Here is a 20,298-nt window from a genome sequence, read left to right as displayed (position 1 = left end):
TGCCCTTTTCTTGAGACAACACTCACTCACTGAAGATTTGAACAGATCATTCACACCTTGTTTAAAGAGTCAGTTTGTCTGGTGGTTTACGGTTCCGGCAAGGGTATCTGTTTTTTGTGTGCTGTGGCGTAGTTGTAGAGGTGTCAGTGTATGTGATGTCTGACTGCTCTGATGGTGATGTGGTAAACTCAGTAACTGGGAAAGCAGTCTCCAAATTTCCACCTGATGTGGGCCGAGTTGGAGGACTGATAGTGATGGGTGTAGGTTGTATGTCAGTAGTAGACTGGACGATGTTGGGGTGACAGGCCACCATCTGGTCTGCATGCCGTTTCCACTGTTGTGCTGGTCCAACATTGACTTGGTACGACACCGGACCGCCTTGTGCTGTAACAGTCCCGGCCATCCACTTTTCTTCTCCTTTTCGGTAGTCCCCAACAAGGACTGGATGGCCCACGTACGCTAAATGTCCACACACACACACACACACACACACACACACACACACACACACACACACACACACACACACATATGCTTTTGAGTGCGCCTCTCTGGCGCCCCCTGGATGTGGGCGCCCTTAGCATTTGCCTTTACTGCCTAAGCGGCGGGCCGGCCCTGTGTGCACACACTTGTGCTTTTAATGTTTCTCAAAAATCAGAATTATGCATTTTAATTAGGGCTGTCAATCGATTAAAATTTTTAATCTAATTAATTACATACTTTGTGATTAATTAATTTAAATTAATCGCATATAAAATGTAATCGCAAAATCGCAATGTCAACACTATATCTTTGCAGTAATGTGGTACTGAAGTGTTGACAAACTCCGGTGATATACAAATTCTGTGCTGCAGACATGGCAGAGGACTTTGTTTTCATCAACGCTTTCGTTTTAACACCGTCAGGCCGTTTTTTTTTCAAAAGTAAATGTGCCAATCAATGATCCATGCAGCACATTCGTCTCCCCATTTTACGGTCTAATGGTTACTGACTAGAATGACTCCGGGTCAAAGGTCATCGATTAATCTGCGTTAATTTTTTAAATCAGTTATTTTATCTCAAATTAATTAATCTAAATTAATCAGTTATTTTGACAGCCCTAATTTTAATGTTTCCTACATCTACAGTAATGCTGGCCATGTCAGATTCACACACTTGTGCTTTTAACCCTATGAGCCCTAAGCTGTTTTAAGGGCATTTTCACTACCTCTAGTTAGAAGCATCTATCCTGGTCATTGTAAGTGCCATTCACACATGCTACATATTGTTTTTTTCAGCACAGTCTAGGCTATCCAGATCTGCCACAATATCATGTATAAATACTTGCATTGATTTGATTTGATTTAGATTTTTAAATAATACAAATTTGAAAAGCGTACTATACAAATTCTTACATTTTGACGTGTATCACATCTCGACGAAACTTGCATGGTTGTGTAGGCCTGACTGTCCTGAAAATGGCAATATAAGAACCACGGTGGAGGTATACTTTTGGGCTGAGCAATGTACAGAAATATGTGGTGTGTGCCTTCCAGAAATAAATGGCAATTTTTATTTAGTGATGAAAAAATGACTTTTTGGCACTTTTTGCGCTCCATATTTTTTACACTAGCTGATCTGACATGACTTGTTTGCGGTAGCAGACATGACGTGCACAGATGATGATTCTCTATAATATTTGTTTTACTGCATTGCAATGAACAAAGTAAAGGCAAAAAGTGTTTATTTGTCAAACAAATTTGGATGCAATATGAGTCTTGAATTGGATACCATACAGGAGTTTGCTAGGATCTCAAAACCGTGTTATGAACGTGACTTGCGATAGAGAAACACATGATAACATTGGATTATGAACATAGGCTATTATGCCACACAAAAAAATGAGGTAATGAATGAAAATGAAGCTATTATTTTGCTGTCACTTCGTCTGTTTTATGGCCTAGAAGGTTGTATTTGGTATCTGTGGATAGCTCTAGCTCTCCTCTTTCATCTGACATGCGTGCCATATCTTTTTGATCGCGATTTCACGAGGAAATCAAACGAGAGTGAAGGTAGCCAAATCTATATGACATTATTATTTGTTTGTAACTTCGTCTGATTTTATAATACGAAATGATCGATGTATTTGGTATCAATGCAAAGCTCTGCTTCTCCTCTTTCATTTGATATGCGTGTCATGTCTGTGCAATGCGTGGTCCGCGAGTAATTCAAGCGAGAGTTCTGGATGCGCCGGTGAACGCAGAGCAATATAGACTGTAAATATGATATACTTTGATTTAACTTCATGATTTTATTTTATTTTCATATTTGATCGTACAGACAAGTGTCAAGTATTGTTGGAAAGCCCCGGTTCTGCTCTTTCCTGCAATATAAGTCTCATCTCGCTGTGACTAATCATAGCGGAGCAATGTAACAAAGAAAATGTGTGCGTTTTTTCAGTGCGTTTGACGCACTTTGCGTCCGTCGGGCTCATACGGTTAATGTTTCTCAAAAATCAGAATTATGCATTTTAATGTTTCCTACATCTACAGTAATGCTGGCCATGTCAGTGCCCTAAGCAAGCTGTCTCCCTAAGCAAGTCTCTTAACTGGAGGACCATTTATTTTAAAGTGAACGATAAAATCACACTATCGCAGTACCTTTGCCGTTTGTGATGAATAAATAAATGAAATAGTTCATTAAAATTCTTTCCATACTGAAACTAACAAAATGCTGTTTTGTGTTGGTATGTGAGTGATCGCTTTAAAAGAAAAAAAAAGGACTGAAGAAGCCATTTCAAATAAAACAAAGATTTATTTAAAATATAAAAACATGGTGAGATACCTTGTCATTGAGAAGGTCATGCGGTGGTGTACATATTCAAGACATTAATATACAGTACAATGATAAATTGTATAAACTCAGTTATTATCAAAGCAACTTTCATCATGGAAGTTAATCTGACATGTGAGTTGTAGTTTTATCCAGGGTGTGTGATGCCATCTTCTGATTAGGCCTTCACTCAGTTCATTGTTCAAAAAGATGATGATTTTCCAATCATTTCTGATGAATTCTAGAAAATATACATTTTTTCTTTTATGATCAGATGGTTAGCCTCTCTTAACTGTGTGCATGTGGCCTCTAGTAAACACTGAGTTCCGATTCATCAGTAAATCCTGAACTGTGACTCATCAGTAAACCCTGAACTGTGACTCATCAGTAAACCCTTTAGTCAATTCAGCATTTCTTATATTTCACTCTAGTGTGCACTTTCTGATGGGCCTTAAGATTTATGGATCATCTGGTGTTTCTTGAGATTGCTCAGTTGACTAAAACCCTTTCCACAGTCAGTGCACTGATATGGCTTTTCTCCTGTATGTGTGCGCTGATGGACAGTGAAATCTGTCTTAGTCCTGAAACTTTTTCCACATGTAGTGCACTGATATGGCTTTTCTCCTGTATGGATACTCTGGTGTGCCTTGAGATGGCTCATTTGACTAAAACCCTTTCCGCAGTCAGTGCACTGATATGGCTTTTCTCCTGTATGTGTGTGCTGATGTAAGGTGACGTCTTTCTTAGTCCTGAAACTTTTCCCACATGTAGTGCACTGATATGGCTTTTCTCCAGTATGAATACTCTGGTGTGCCTTGAGACTGCTCATTTTACTAAAACCCTTCCCACAGTCAGTACACTGATATGTTTTTTCTCCTGTATGTGTGCGCTGATGGATGGTCACCTCTCTCTTAGTCCTTAAACTTTTCCCACATGTAGGGCACGGATATGGTTTTTCCCCAGTATGGATACTCTGGTGTGCCTTGAGATTGCTCATTTGACTAAAACCCTTTCCACAGTCAGTGCACTGATATGGCTTTTCTCCTGCATGTGTGCGCTGATGGATGGTGACCTCTATCTTAGTCCTGAAACTTTTCCCACATGTAGTGCACTGATATGGCTTTTCTCCTGTGTGGATACTCTGGTGTGCCTTGAGATTGCTCATTTGACTAAAACTCTTTCCGCAGTCAGTGCACTGATATGGCGTTTCTCCTGTATGTGTGAGCTTATGTTTAGTAAGAGAACTGCTCTCCCTGAATCTCTTCCCACATGTAGTGCACTGATATGGCTTTTCACCAGTATGGATCCTCTGGTGTGTCTTGAGGCTAGATCTACGACTAAAAACCTTTCCACAGTCAGTGCACTGATATGGCTTTTCTCCAGTATGTGTGCGCTGATGGATGGTGACTTCACCTTTGTCTTGAAACTCTTCCCACATGTAGTGCACTGATATGGCTTTTCTCCTGTGTGGATGGTCTGGTGTGACTTCAGGTGATTCCTCTTATGAAAGCTCTTTCCATGTTTACTATGATGACCTTCCATCTCCCCAGCACATCTCATCTTATCTGTGTTCATATCTTGATGATTTGCTAAAGAAAGACAATAAAACTTTTTAAAACACATTACTATTATTATGTTTGATTTTGCTTCAATAATTCCAGTAGTTCCAGTAGCCAAAACACTAATGAGTATCTTACCAGTAGGAGAAGAGTCTTTCTGACCATGCTCTCTTACATCAGCCTCTTCCTCCTCTTTAATGTCCATGATGTCTGACATCTTTGTTTCAGTCTTGCACACATGATCCGCTCCAGGGTTGTCCTTCTGAACTGTAGACAGATACTCTTGAAGGAAATCATCAAACTCTTCTTCTTTTATCTCATTCACAGGCACAGGCAGCAGTGTTGGTCCAGTAAATCCTGGCATTTCAGACTCTAGTCCTCTGCTGTGAAACAAATCCAGCCAATTATTACATTTGAATCACATTTGTAACTTACAACTACAGTAATAAAGATTAATAGCAGACAACTGCAAATGAAGAAATTCAATATAGTAGTAGTTGAACACAGATCTAGTGTATGTGTTGAGAGTGTCCCAGTGCCTACCTTTGAGCAGGTGAGTTCAGAAATCTGACTCCACTAGGTGGTGTTTATATGCTGCCTCTTCTTTCTGGCCCACTGGGTTCATCCAATCAGTGACAGGAGCCTTTATGATGTAAATTAGAATGATAGAGCATCAAGTGGGCGTGGCCATATACGCACTTTCTGACACTGAACAAAGGAGGGTAAGTGGGGTAATTAGCACTCCCCAAAGGGCAGATGGGTAATTAACACACCACAAAGGAGGGCAGATGGGTAATTAACACAGGGTGGGGGTATAGGTACTGAACAAAGAAAGCTGCTGTAATTACTTTACAATATTGCACAGTATTCCAATGAGTTGGAAAGTTGTACTAAAAACCTTGGGCAGCATACCAACACAATCAATTGGAGTCTGTTTTCTGTTTATTAGTACTGATAATAATCATCAGTGCGTCTAAACTACATGTATTGATTGCTATATTACAATTCAACTGAAAGAAATGTGCACTGGAGTTCTCTTTCAACACAGAGCTGTATTTGACCAACAGTGCAACTGAATGTCTTTGTTTGGCATTAAGTCCTCTTGTAATAGTATTGACTGATGCAATAGTAATTCCAACATCAGGTTTGCTCTGAACTGCAGCTTGGATGATATTCCTCATTCTGTAGGCTGCTTTGGAGAAAGTGTGGAAGTGTGAAAGGGCAGGAATGTCAAAGCACTCAGGGACAGGTTTTTTGTTAATAATATAACAATTATTTTGTTTACACAAAATTGCTCGTTTGTATGCATGTTAAACTCTTTGAAACCAAGGCTATTTTCAGTGTAATTGTGCTATCTTTACTTGAAAGTAGGGATGCACCAAATCCAGATTATTGGGGTTCGGCCGAATACCGAATCCACTGGTTACGATTTTGCCGAATCTGAAACCAAAAACCGAATCCTATTCCCATCTTCAGTCCATTAACACAGTAAACACATTAATGAAGAAAATAACATCCACTGCAGTGTATATTTCCTTAGTATTATTTAATTGTTATTAAAATAGTTATTTCACATTCTTTCCATACTGAAAACACCAAATTGCTATTTTTTGTTTGTATGTGAGTGATATCTTGTGAGTAACTGCTTAAAAAAAATGTTTGACTGAAGAAGCCATTTCAGATAAAAGAAAGATTTATTAAAAAAAATAAATAAAAAAAAACATGGCGAGATACCTTGTCATGGAGATGGTCATGCAGTGTTGAACATACAATGATAACATTAATTACAAAATTTCTAAACTCAGTTATTATCAAAGCATATTTCATGGTCAAAGTTAATCTGAGATGAGAGTGGTAGTTTTATCAAGGATGTCTGGTGTCATTTATCTCCTGATTTTGCCTTCACTCAGTTCATTGTTCAACAGCAAAAAGATTATGATTTTCCAATCATTTCAGATGAATTCTAGAAAAAAAATATGTATTTTTAATATCAGATGGTGAGCATCTCTTAATTGCACACGAGTGCCCTCTGGTGAACCCTGAACTGTGATTCTTCAGTAAACCTTTTAGTCAATTCAGCATTTCTAATGTGTCACTCTAGTGTGCACTTTCTGATGGGTCCTAAGATTTATGGATCATCTGGTGTCTCTTGAGATTTTTGCTATGACTAAAACTTTTCCCACATGTAGTGCACTGATATGGTTTTTCTCCTGTATGTGTGCGCTGATGGATGGTGACCTCTTTCTTAGTCCTGAAACTTTTCCCACATGTAGGGCACGGATATGGCTTTTCCCCAGTATGGATACTCTGGTGTGTCTTGAGACTGCCCATTTGACTAAAACCCTTTCCACAGTCAGCACACTGATATGGCTTTTCTCCTGTGTGTGTGCGCTGATGGATGGTGACCTCTTTCTTAGTCCTGAAACTTTTCCCACATGTAGGGCACGGATATGGCTTTTCCCCAGTATGGATACTCTGGTGTGCCTTGAGATTGCCAATTTGACTAAAACCCTTCCCACAGTCAGTGCACTGATATGGCTTTTCTCCTGTATGTGTGCGCTGATGGATGGTGACCTCTTGCTTAGTTCTAAAACCCTTTCCACAGTCGGTGCACAGATATGGCTTTTCTCCTGTATGGATACTCTGGTGTACCTTGAGACTGCTCATTCGTCTAAAAACCTTTCCACAGTCAGTGCACTGATTTGGCTTTTCTACTGTGTGGATACTCTGGTGTTCCCTGAGATGGCTCATTTGTCCAAAAGCCTTTCCACAGTCAGTGCACGGATACGGCTTTTCTCCTGTGTGGACAATCTGGTGTCTCTTGAGACTGTCCATTTGACTAAAACCCCTTCCACAGTCAGTGCACTGATATGGCTTTTCTCCTGTGTGGATTCTCTGGTGTGCCTTGAGATTGGTCATTTGACTAAAACTCTTTCCGCAGTCAGTGCACGGATATGGCTTTTCTCCTGTATGTGTGCGCTGATGTTTAATGAGATTAATGCTCGCCCTGAATCTCTTCCCACATGTAGTACACTGATATGGCTTTTCCCCAGTATGGATCCTCTGGTGTGTCTTGAGGCTACATGTGTGTCGGAAAGTCTTTCCACAGTCAGTGCACTTATATGGCTTTTCCCCAGTATGGGTCCTCTGGTGAGTCTTAAGATGACCCATCCTAGTGAAAGTCCTTCCACATTGAGGACATGGGTAGAGCTTTTCTCCATTATGTGCCAACTGATGCACGGAGAGACCCAAACTGTCACTGAAAATCTCGCCACATACACTGCAGTGATACGGCTTTTCTCCTGTGTGGATGGTCTGACGTGCCTTCAGGTGATTGCTCTTATGAAAGCTCTTTCCATGTTTACTATGATGACCTTCCATCTCCCCAGCACATCTCATCCCATCTGTGTTGAGTTCTTCATGATTTGCAAAAGAAGGACGACAATTTACAATACAACACTATTATTTATTTACTAATAATTATTATCATTATTTTTACTATAATTATTATTATTATTCTTGTTGTTGTTCTTGTAATGTATGTTTGTTTTGTTTAGTAGTAGAGGTAGAAGTAATGTAATCCAAGCTTGTTTTTTGCTTCAATAATTCCAGTAGTTCCAGTAGCCAAAACACTAATGAGTATCTTACCAGTAGGAGAAGAGTTTGCACACTTGCATTGTGTTCGTTTCCGGTGCTAATTTAATTGTTTTAATCGCTAGAACGGTATTGTTTGTAGAACTACTTTTCCCAGACACATTTCAACTAATTTCTCAAACTGCGGTTACTAGTTCTAAATGGATGGTTGCTATGGCCAAAAGCCAGTCGTTAGTTCTAATCTCCCGTTGTCAAGCTGGCACATCCCAGGATTCTGATGAACGTTAACTTTGAAAGATTGCTATTTTTCTTAGCCTACTGCCACCTAACTAGCAAAATTACATCTCTGTCATATGCTAAACGTTACTATGATCTGAACGTCTGTATTTTACAGCTTCTATGTAACGTGACAGTTGTTAACTTTCCTGCTGTCTCAGACCGTAGTCTGAGATTTCAGTGGAGACTTGCTGCTCCAGGGCCGAGGCACTAAATGGACTCGGGTTAACTCCCTCTTTAGTTCGTAACAGCAGCTGGATAATAACCGCACAGTGGATTCACTCGAGGATTTATTTTGGGTACTGATAACCATACACATGTCATTTACATGGCTCCGGTCGCGGTAACCTGTCTTTCTCTCATCCACTCCAACAACTCTCACACACACACGCTCTTCCTCGCTTACCCCTCCCACTCCGCATACGAACCTGCGGCTTAAAGGGCCAGTCCCTAATTTTACAACACAGTGCATTTAAACTTCACAACGAGTTTGGCGAATTAATATTCAAGTGTGATACGGTTAAAAACAATGGAACTACTTCATAGCCGTGCGTATATCTAAAGTTAATGCACACCCTTATAGAACGCGGGACAATGGGGAACTCAACCGAGCAGTGGAATAAACATAATTATACAACACTTGGGTTCTATGGATCTGTTATTTGTTTCTGATTGGTTGAGAGACGTTCCATGAGTTGAAATATCCCACGATAATCAACTCAGACTTTCCACACCTAAAAATAAATGACTCTGCGATACAATGTGAAGTTGTGGAGTTTTAAACGAACTGTCACATTGCACACGTTGCACAGTTCGTTTAAAACTTCTGATGAATCACAGTTCAGGGTTCAGCAGAGGCCTCCGGCCTCATGGCTACGGCCGAACAACACCCGTGGGAATATCCAGGTACAACCCACTCCCACTCGTGCTATATTGCTTAAATATTTTTAAGATCAGATGGTGAGCATCTCTTGATTGCATACGTGTGCCCTCTGGTGAACCCTGAACTGTGACTCATCAGTAAATCCTGAACTGTGACTCATCAGTAAACCCTTTAGTCAATTCAGCATTTCTAATGTGTCACTCTAGTGTGCACTTTCTGATGGGTCCTAAGATTTATGGATCATCTGGTGTCTCTTGAGATTGCTCATATGACTAAAATCCTTTCCGCAGTCATTGCACTGATATGGCTTTTTTCCTGTGTGGATCATCTGGTGTCTCTTGAGATTGCTCATATGACTAAAATCCTTTCCGCAGTCAGTGCACTGATATGGCTTTTCTCCTGTGTGTGTGCGCTTGTGAATGGTGACCTCATTCTTAGTCATAAAACCCTTTCCGCAGTCAGTGCACTGATATGGCTTTTCTCCTGTGTGGATACTCTGGTGTGCCTTGAGACTGCTCATTAAACTAAAAGCCATTCCACAGTCAGTGCACCGATATGGCTTTTCTCCTGTATGTGTGCGCTGATGTTTAGTAAGAGAACTGCTGTCCCTGAAACTCTTCCCACATGTAGTACACTGATATGGCTCTTCACCAGTATGGATCCTCTGGTGTCTCTTGAGGGCAGATGTTTGTCGAAAAGTCTTTCCACAGTAAGTACACTGATATGGCTTTTCCCCAGTATGGATCCTCTGGTGTTTCTTGAGGACAGATGTTTGTCGAAAAGTCTTTCCACAGTAAGTACACTGATATGGCTTTTCTCCAGTATGTGTGCGCTGATGGATGGTGACCTTCGCCTTTGTCTTGAAACTCTTCCCACATGTAGTGCACTGATATGGCTTTTCTCCTGTGTGGATGGTCTGGTGTGACTTCAGGTGATTCCTCTTATGAAAGCTCTTTCCATGTTTACTATGATGACCTTCCATCTCCCCAGCACATCTCATCTTATCTGTGTTGATTTCTTGATGATTTGCTAAAGAAAGACAAGAAAACTTTTTTAAACACATTATTATTATTATGTTTGATTTTGCTTCAGTAATTCCAGTAGGTCCAGTAGCCAAAACACTAATGAGTATCTTACCAGTAGGAGAAGAGTCGTTCTGACCATGCTCTCTTACATCAGCCTCTTCCTCTTCTTTAATGTCCATGATGTCTGACATGTTTGTTTCAGTCTTGCACACATGATCCGCTCCAGGGTTGTCCTTCTGAACTGTAGACAGATACTCTTGAAGGAAATCATCAGACTCTTCTTCTTTTATCTCCTTTACTACACTAATGAGTATCTTACCAGTAGGAGAAGAGTCGTTCTGACCATGCTCTCTTACACCAGCCTCTTCCTCCTCTTTAATGTCCATGATGTCTGACATGTTTGTTTCAGTCTTGCACACATGATCCGCTCCAGGGTTTTCCTTCTGAACTGTAGACAGATACTCTTGAAGGAAATCATCAGACTCTTCTTCTTTTATCTCCTTCACTGGCACAGGCAGCAGTGTAGGTCCAGTAAATCCTGACATTTCAGACTCTAGTTCTGTGCTGTGAAACAAATTCAAGACAAGTATTACATTTGAATCACATTTGTAATTTACAGCTACAATAATACAGATTAAATAGCAGACAACTGCAAATAAAGAAATACAATATAGTAGTTGAACACAGATCTAGTGTATGTGTTGAGAGTGTCCCAGTGCCTACCTTTGAACAGGTGAGTTCAGAAATCTGACTCCACTAGGTGGTGTTTATATACTGCCTCTTCTCTCTGGCCCACCGGGTTCATCCAATCAGTGACAGGAGACTTTATGATGTAAATTAGAATGATAGGGCATCAATTGGGCGTGGTCATATAAGCACTTTCAGACACTGAACAAAGGAGGGTAAGTGGGGTAATTAGCACTCCACAAAGGAGGGCAGATGGGTAATTAACACTCCCCAAAAGAGGACAGATTGGTCATTAACACAGGGTGGGGGTAGGGTATACTGAACAAAAAAAGCTGCTGTAATTACTTAAGCAATATAGCACGAGTGGGAGTGGGTTGTTGCTGGATATTCCCACGGGTGTTGTTCGGCCGTAGCCTCGAGGCCGGAGGCAACAACGTTATAATGTAAACGTTTAAATCGCTAAAACTGTCTCGTTTGTAGAACTACTTCTCTCCGCCACAAATTTCTATTACCTGCAGGACAAACTGCCATTAGTTCTAAATGGATGGTTGCTATGGCCAAAGGCCAATCGTTAGTTCTAAAAGCACGTTGCTATGGCCAAAAGCCAGTCGTTAGTTCTGTCTCTCCCGTTGTCAAGCAATGTAGCCTAATAAACGTTAGCTCGCATTGCGTCTGGTTAGGACCAGTGATGGGCAGTAACGCGTTAGAAGTAACGCGTTACTGTAATCCAATTACTTTTTTCAAGTAACGAGTAAAGTAAGGGATTACAATGGCAAAATCAGTAATTAGATTACCGTTACTTTAGGCTGCGTTACTGCGTTACTAAACTGCGATTTTAATTGCTTTGTGAGACTGTCTGACAATCAGTATAATGTCCAACGCATTGCGAGAGATGTAAACAACAGACGAGACAACAGAGTGCGGGAGAGAGCATGACCATGCTGCATTTAACAGCCTACATGAGTTGGGGTTTTCCTAAACTTCTCCCATAGTTCGGGACTTGGACTTCTTTTGCTTATCTTTACTTCACTTCTATTGTTCTTTCTACTTTCATTTCATTCGATGACTTATGCTTTCACTCTGGACTGATGCTTCAACTCAAATGTCTTTTCAAATTCGAAATTGGGGTCTTTGACGTTCAAACGAGGCGGGCAACTTGTGTTCGGTGGACATAATTAAGTTTGTACCGTCGGAGTCTTTGCGAGACAATGAGCAAAATGTCCGTAAATAATAGAGCCTGTATCATCTGCGTTCTCTATAGTCGCTTTCAGACATAACCCCTGCGGTAGCCTATGAGGTTTGCCAGACGGAGGTCCGACTCTTCGGTTAATTATAGGCTACAGAATCTATGTATGATTAAGTGAGGGGTGGCGCAGAATGCGGCCGCTGTCACAGGACTTACTGTTTTTATTTTACCACCGACAGCGCGCCCGTATCGTTGCAACAATGCAGCATGTACTCTGTTACATCCGCAGCATCGATGAAAGATTGGAGCGTGACATGCAGGTTAACTGCGCAACGTTTAATTGAAACTCAGCAGTGACGCTCGTTGTTCATTTCACATAATCTGAACGAATTCACGATCTTTATTTACAAATGTGTTGCATGCAGTTCATAGTTCACAGAACTCGTTTATAAACAACACTGCATTTGATTCTATTTTATATGATGGAATATGCAGAAAGAATAAAATTAGGCTGAAAGGTGTATTGCTTTATAGCATATTCAGGTTGTGTAGCCTAGTTAGTGTGTTTTTGAAAAGTAACTAAGTAAAGTAATTGTAAAGTAACCAATTACTTTTGGGAAAAAGTAATCAGTAAAGTAACAGGATTACTTTCTTGGACAAGTAATCAGTAATCAGTAACTAATTACTTTTTCCAAGTAACTTGACCAACACTGGTTAGGACATGCTTTTAGCTTTGAAACATCACTATTTTACTTCGCCTACATGCCATCCAACTAGCTAATATCCACCTCCGTCATATTCTATGTTCTGAGCGTCTGTATTTCAGCTTGGATGCAACGTGACAGTTCGTTTTACACCTCACAACTTGACATTGTATCGCGGAGTGATTTATTATTAGCTGTAAAAAGTCCGAGTGGATTATCGTAGGATATTATAACTCATGGAACGTCTCTCGGCCAATCAGAAACAAAGAAACAGCTTCATAGAACCCAATTGTTGTATAATTTTCGATATTGCACAGTATCCCACAGTATTGCAATCCTGCTCTGTAACCAAGTCAAGTTATTACATGAGGTCTTGGTCTCATGAATGGCCTTTACCTGATACTCTGATATCTGGACTGTGTTTTCTGGGTGTTGATTTTAGGATTCTAAATGTTGGTGACATTTCCTGTTGTGATCAGTGTAGAGTGTCATATTTTCTGCCGTGTTTCCTTCCAGGCGTTTAATACAAAGCCCCTTATGGGTAATGTGGTGAAGACCAGATCAGAAGAAGATTACCCCATCATGAAATCATGCATCCCAGAAAATCCAAATATGTTGAATGTTTATGAACTCTTGTGTCATTGCTTCATTGAGAATCATTTACATGCAGTGCTGTAGTGGTACAATAAAAGGTGGGTAAACTATGAATTCTGTGACCCCCGTAAAGTGGACAGTGCCATGAGGTATTGGATTTCTGAGGTAAAGTGAAGGTTATACTTCAATGTTTATAACAATACCAAGTATTAAGTGGTTCCATTGTTGATGAGTGTACATATTGTGAATGTAGGTAATACAGTGTGATTATGTAATGTTAAAAGTTGCAGTTGTTGAATACACTTTTAAAAAGGTATTTTTCAGATATTTCAGAGGTGGATAAACTCTAATATGAGGTGGATAAACTATCATGCTCGGGAATCAAACCCAAGCCGTTGGATGCAAGTCCTAACTCCTTGCCTATTGAGCTAACAGTGACATGTAAACTAGTGCAGAGATTGAGTACTGTTCTTTATTCCAAAGCGAGGGTTTTCCCAAAACATACAGGAGATCACACAAGCTCAACAAAGGAGAAGATAATCCAAAAGGCAAAACATTAACTCAAAATAGGCAATTTCACAGCGATACCTTAAAGTTCAGTTCCTCCAAAAGAGCAGAAAATAAATTCAAGCAGTAATCCTTAAAGGGGTAATCCAAGAGAGAGAGAGTAATCCAAGAGAGAGAGGGTAATCCAAGAGAGAGAGGGTAATCCAAGAGAGAGAGAGTAATCCAAAACATAGTTCAAGAGTCTAGAGAGCAAAAAAGGACCTAAGAGTATTCCTGTAGCAAAGCTTGGCAGTGTTACACATCACTTGTCAATCAAAGACTGAGCAAAGGACATGGCATGAGCAGCGCTTAAATACCAGATGATCAGGTCACATGACAGAGGCAACAAGACACAGGTGCAATGCATTACATTGAATAGAAGCTAACAAAGATGCGTGCGTAAAAACATGCAATACAACAAATGGCCACCAGATGTGAAAATCAGTCCTGAAAATCATGACATAAACTCTGTCTCTGCTATTTCAGAGGTGGATTAACTCTAATAAAAGGTGGATAAACTCTGTCTCTGCTATTTCAGAGGTGGATAACTCTAATTAAAAGTGGATAACCTCTATTTCTGAGATTAACTGAGAAAAAACATGGTGAGATGCCTTGTCATTGAGATGGTCATGCATTGTTGTACACGGCAGAAAATGAAATCGAATCTATTATCTTATGTTAAGGTCAAAAAACTATTTGGTATTGTTTTAAGTAAGGAAATGCTTACCTAGCGCTCTCTACAGAGATAATTCCACTTAATTTGAGGTGAAAATCACTCCTGAAATTCATGACATAAACTCTGTCTCTGCTATTTCAGAGGTGGATGAACTCTAATAAAAGGTGGGTACACTCTACTTCAGAGATTGTAGAGGTGGATAAACTCTAATAAGAGGTGGATAAACTCTACTTCAGAGATTGTAGAGGTGGATAAACTGTGCTTACTTGTGTTCAGTCTCCACTACAGCCCTGGAGCTTTCATGACCTCAGTGACCTCTTCAGCTTGTACCTCCACCCACCCCCACCTACCCTCCTGTTTGAAGCTCTGGTCATGCCCACCTGAAGACCATCTCCACCTCCACCTGCCCTCCTGTGTGAATCTCTGGTCATGCCCACCTGAAGACCATCTCCACCCCCATCTACGCTCCTTTGTTTGATTCCTGCAGGTAGAGTTCTGGTCATGCCCACCTGAGGACCATCAGATGTGTGAATGGTGCTCCTACATATGGAATTATTTCCCATAATCCTTTGTCAGTGTAGTTAACATTCCAAAACCCTCACAGTTTGCAGTGGGTAGGGAATAGGCAATTCAGCACAGGGGCCAGAACACAATAGTAGCTAACACCTATTACTGTGTAGGCCTGCAAAGTGCTTTCTATTGATCCCAGACAGCTAGAATACCAATGACAAGGTTACTCACTCTGCTCTGCACACACTTGTGCTTTTTATGTTTCAAAAAATCAGAATTACACTTTCTGCTTCCTACATCTACAGTAATGCTGGCCATATCAGTGCCCTAAGCAAGCTGCTTTAATGCCCGACCCCCCCCCCCTCCCTAAAAAAGAAGAACAAAAAAATAGGAGAACATTTGGTTAGATTCAAATCTAACTGTGAAATTAGGGGAAGGAAGTTCCTGATCATAGTTTACACATTTGATGGTCGTCATGGGGACATGGATCAAGTTACCTCAAAGGATGCAGACCGACTGCCACTGATTACAAAAGTGTTCTTGTCATTAATGAGCTCCTTACAAAGCATTCATAAACCCTTTGTAAGGGTACATTTATTTTAAAATGAATGATCAAACCACTCTATTATAGTTCTTTTGCAGTTTGTGATGTAGAAATATATTAATTTCTTCCACACTGAAAACACCAAAATTGCTATTTTGTGTTTGTATGTGAGTGATATCTTGTGAGTAATCGCTTTTAAAAAAATTTTCTATGCAAAATGCCATTTCAGATAAAACAAAGTTTATTTAAAAAAAAAAAACATGGTGAGATACCTTGTCATGGACATGCATGCAGTGTTGAACGTATTCAAGACATTAATATACAATGGTAAACTCAGTTATTATCAAAGCAACTTTCATGATGAAAGTTAATCTGACATGAGCGTTGTAGTTTATTCCAGGATCTCTGCTGTCATTTATCTTCTGATTTTGCGTTCATTCAGTTTATTGTTCAACAGCAAAAACATTATGATTTTCCAATAATTTCTGATGAATTCTAGAAAAAAATATAATTTTCATTTTAAGATCAAATGGTGAGTTTCTCTTAATTGCATACGTGTGCCCTCTGGTAAATCCTGAGATCTGATTCATGCAGCAAACCCTGAACTGTGACTCATCAGTAAACCCTGAACTGTGACTCATCAGTAAACCCTGAACTGTTATACATCTGCAAACCTTTTAGTCAATTCATCATTTAATGTGTCATTCTGATGGGTCCTAAAATCTATGGATCATCTGGTGTTTCTTGAGATAGCTCATTAAAGTAAAAACCTTTCCATAGTCAGTGCACTGATATGGCTTATCTTTTGTATGTGTGCGCTGATGGACAGTGACCTCTGTCTTAGTCCTGAAACTTTTCCCACATGTTTTGCACTGATATGGCTTTTTCCCTGTATGGATACTCTGGTGACTCTTGAGACTGCTCATTAAAGTAAAAGCCTTTCCACAGTCAGTGCACTGATATGGCTTTTTTCCTGTATGGATACTCTGGTGTCTCTTGAGATGGCTCATTTGACTAAAACCCTTTCCACAGTCGGTGCACTGATATGGCTTTTCTCCTGTATGTGTGTGCTGATGGAAGGTGACCTCTATCTTAGTCCTGAAACTTTTCCCACATGTAGTGCACTGATATGGCTTTTCTCCAGTGTGGATACTCTGGTGTGCCTTGAGACTGCTCATTTGACTAAAACCCTTCCCACAGTCAGTGCACTGATATGGTTTTTCTCCTGTATGTGTGCGCTGATGGATGGTCACCTCTCTCTTAGTCCTGAAACTTTTCCCACATGTAATGCACCGATATGGCTTTTGTCCTGTATGGATACTCTGGTGTGCCTTGAGACTGCTCATTTGACTAAAACCCTTTCCGCAGTCAGTGCACTGATATGGCTTTTCTTCTGTATGTGTGTGCTGATGTAAGGTGACCTCTATCTTAGTCCTGAAACTTTTCCCACATGTAGTGCGCTGATATGGCTTTTCTCCTGTATGGATACTCTCGTGTGCCTTGAGACTGCTCATTTGACTAATACTCTTTCCGCAGTCAGTGCACTGATATGGCTTTTCTCCTGTGTGAGTCATCTGGTGTGTCTTGAGACTGCTCATTTGACTGAAACCCTTTCCGCAGTCAGTGCACTGATATGGCTTTTCTCCTGTATGTGTGCGCTGATGTTTAGTAAGAGAACCGCTCTCCCTGTATCTCTTCCCACATGTAGTGCACTGATATGGCTTTTCACCAGTATGGATCCTCTGGTGTGTCTTGAGGTTAGATATACGACTAAAAGTGTTTCCACAGTCAGTGCACTGATATGGCTTTTCTCCAGTATGTGTGCGCTGATGGATGGTGACCTTCACCTTTGTCTTGAAACTCTTCCCACATGTAGTGCACTGATATGGCTTTTCTTCTGTGTGGATGGTCTGGTGTGCCTTCAGGCTAGATGTTTGACTAAAAACCTTTCCACAGTCAGTGCACTGATATGGCTTTTCTCCAGTATGTGTGCGCTGATGGATGGTGACCTCTCTCTTAGTCTTGAAACTCTTCCCACATGTAGTGCACTGATATGGCTTTTCTCCTGTATGTGTGTGCTGATGTATGGTGACCTCTATCTTAGTCCTGAAACTCTTCCCACATGTAGTGCACTGATATGGCTTTTCTCCTGTGTGGATACTCTGGTGTTTCTTGAGATTGCTCATTTGACTAAAACCCTTCCCACAGTCAGTGCACTGATATGGTTTTTCTCCTGTATGTGTGGGCTGATGAAAGGTGACCTCTATCTTAGTCCTGAAACTTTTCCCACATGTAGTGCACTGATATGGCTTTTCTCCTGTATGTGTGCGCTTATGTTTAGTAAGAGAACTGCTCTCCCTGAATCTCTTCCCACAGGTAGTGCACTGATATGGCTTTTCACCAGTATGGATCCTCTGGTGTGTCTTGAGGCTAGATCTACGACTAAAAGTGTTTCCACAGTCAGTGCACTGATATGGCTTTTCTCCAGTATGTGTGCGCTGATGGATGGTGACCTTCGCCTTTGTCTTGAAACTCTTCCCACATGTAGTGCACTGATACGGCTGTTCTCCTGTGTGGATGGTCTGGTGTGACTTCAGGTGATTCCTCTTATGAAAGCTCTTTCCATGTTTACTATGATGACCTTCCATCTCCCCAGCACATCTCATCTTATCTGTGTTGATTTCTTGATGATTTGCTAAAGAAAGACAATAAAACTTTTTAAAACACATTACTATATTTAGGGCCCGAGCACCGAGGTGCGGCCACTGAAAGTGGCTGCACCGTAGGTGCAAGGCCCTATTGTTTTTGCTCAGATTATTATTATTATTAGGGCCCGAGCACCGAGGTGCGGCCACTGAAAGTGGCTGCACCGTAGGTGCAAGGCCCTATTGTTTTTGTACAGATTATTATTATTATTATTAGGGCCCGAGCACCGAGGTGCGGCCGCTGTAGCAGCGGCTGCACCGTAGGTGCAAGGCCCTATTGCTTCTGCTCAGATTATTATTATTATTATTATTATTATGTCTGTGGAATCCTCTTACAGGTCATGTTTGGCCTTTTTTCACCAACTTGGCATGCTCTAAAACTCTTGAAACTTGGCAGTTAGATGTGGAATTGGTAACGCTACTCAGAGACAGAGCTCTGGCCAAGGGTGTGGCCCAGGGACTCTATAGCGCCACCTACCGCGCTGTCTGTTGTGGTTGATACGTGCATGCACGAAAATGAACCAAATTTGGTAGGCAGATGTGTTGCATGAATCTGAACACCTTTTACATTTACACTACATAGTGAATCTTAAACATATTTGAGTTATGATTATGATTATGATTTTTGCACATCATGTATTTTGAAACACTTCTCCTAGACGGTTTATCGAAATCATGTCATATAAGCACTAAAATGATCTTGAGGGGTTGCCCGAGAGGATTTGCGACCAGATTTTTGAATTTCAAAAGTATATCGAAATGGCGAAGGTTTGAATTATGGCGTTTTATTAAGAAACAGGAAGTTGGTGTTATAGGCAGAAAAAAGGTTATGAATTGGATTTAATTTGGCAGCTACATGTGGAATTGCTTCTGCTAGTCAGAGACAGAGCTCTGGCCTAAGGTGTGGCTTTGGGACTCTATAGCGCCACCTAGAAGCACGTTATCTTTTGTGGTTGACACGTACATTCACCAAAATGAACCGAATTTGGTGGACTTGTGTGTTATTGCTATGGCTAGTCAGAGACAGAGCTTTGGCAGAGGGTGTGGCATAGGGACTCTATAGCGCCACCTAGTGCGTTGTCTGTTGTGGTTGACATAAACATTCACGAAAATGAACCAAATTTTGTGGGCATGTGTGTTATTGCTATAGTTATTCAGAGACAGAGCTCTGGCCTCGGGTGTGGCTTAAGGACTCTATAGCGCCACCTAGTGCATTGTCTGTTGTGGTTGACACATACATTCACAAAAATGAACCAAATTTGGTTGGCATATGTGTTATTGCTATAGCTATTCAGAGACAGCACTCTGGCCAAGGGTGTCTTCGGGACTGTATAACGCCACCTAGCGCATTGTCTGTTGTGGTTGACACACACATTTACGAAAATGAACCAAATTTGGTGGGCTTGTGCGTTATTGCTATGGATAGTCAGAGATAGAGCTCTGCCCTAGGGTGTGGCTTAGGGACTCTATAACGCCACCTAGCACATTGTCTGTTTTGTTTGACACGTACATTCACCCAAATTAACCAAATTTGTTGGGCATGTGTGTTATTGCTATAGTTATTCAGAGACAGAGCTCTGGCCGAGGGTGTGGCTTAGGGACTCTATAGCGCCACCTAGCGTGTTGTCTGTTGTGGTTGACACATACATTCAGGAAAATTGACCAAATTTGGTTGGTATGTGTGTTGCTCATGCACATGCCCACCAACACGCACATGCTGCTTTGTTAGATTCCGAAATGTCACAGGTCTCCGCACCGCAGGTGCTCGGGCCCGCCATCGCCGCTTGCGGCTATATTTAGGGCCCGAGCACCGAGGTGCGGCCACTGAAAGTGGCTGCACCGTAGGTGCAAGGCCCTATTGTTTTTGCTCAGATTATTATTATAGTTTTTTCCGTCTTACCTAACTCCTTTTTTCACCAACTTGGCATGCTCTAAAACTCTTGAAATTTGGCAGCTACGTGTGGAATTGGTAACGCTACTCAGAACCAAAGCTCTGGC

General features: G+C 41.0%; 2 protein-coding genes across 2 annotated transcripts in view; both read right to left on the bottom strand.

The window, feature by feature from the left end:
* Positions 1–6,491: 6,491 nt before the first annotated feature.
* On the bottom strand, positions 6,492–10,693 carry LOC134078443 (zinc finger protein 883-like). Its single transcript, XM_062534433.1, has 4 exons — positions 10,298–10,693; positions 9,551–9,853; positions 8,332–8,337; positions 6,492–7,526 (listed from the first exon to the last, which is right to left on the bottom strand). Exons 1-4 carry the CDS (start codon positions 10,691–10,693, stop codon positions 6,492–6,494), a joined length of 1,740 nt encoding a protein of 579 aa, XP_062390417.1.
* Positions 10,694–16,404: 5,711 nt separating this feature from the next.
* The window catches only part of LOC134078372 (zinc finger protein OZF-like), a gene marked incomplete at its 3' end in the record, with an annotated part of 28,642 nt that continues 24,748 nt past the window's right edge, over positions 16,405–20,298 (bottom strand). The window contains exons 2-3 of the mRNA XM_062534310.1: positions 17,325–18,290; positions 16,405–16,820 (exon numbers count right to left, since the gene is read on the bottom strand). Coding sequence (XP_062390294.1) covers positions 16,405–16,820; positions 17,325–18,290 — 1,382 coding nt within the window. The remainder of the gene's footprint in view (positions 16,821–17,324; positions 18,291–20,298) is intronic.

Source organism: Sardina pilchardus, chromosome 1 (assembly GCF_963854185.1).
Source record: "Sardina pilchardus chromosome 1, fSarPil1.1, whole genome shotgun sequence".
NCBI lineage: Eukaryota > Metazoa > Chordata > Actinopteri > Clupeiformes > Clupeidae > Sardina > Sardina pilchardus.
This window is presented reverse-complemented; position numbering and strand designations above follow the sequence as displayed.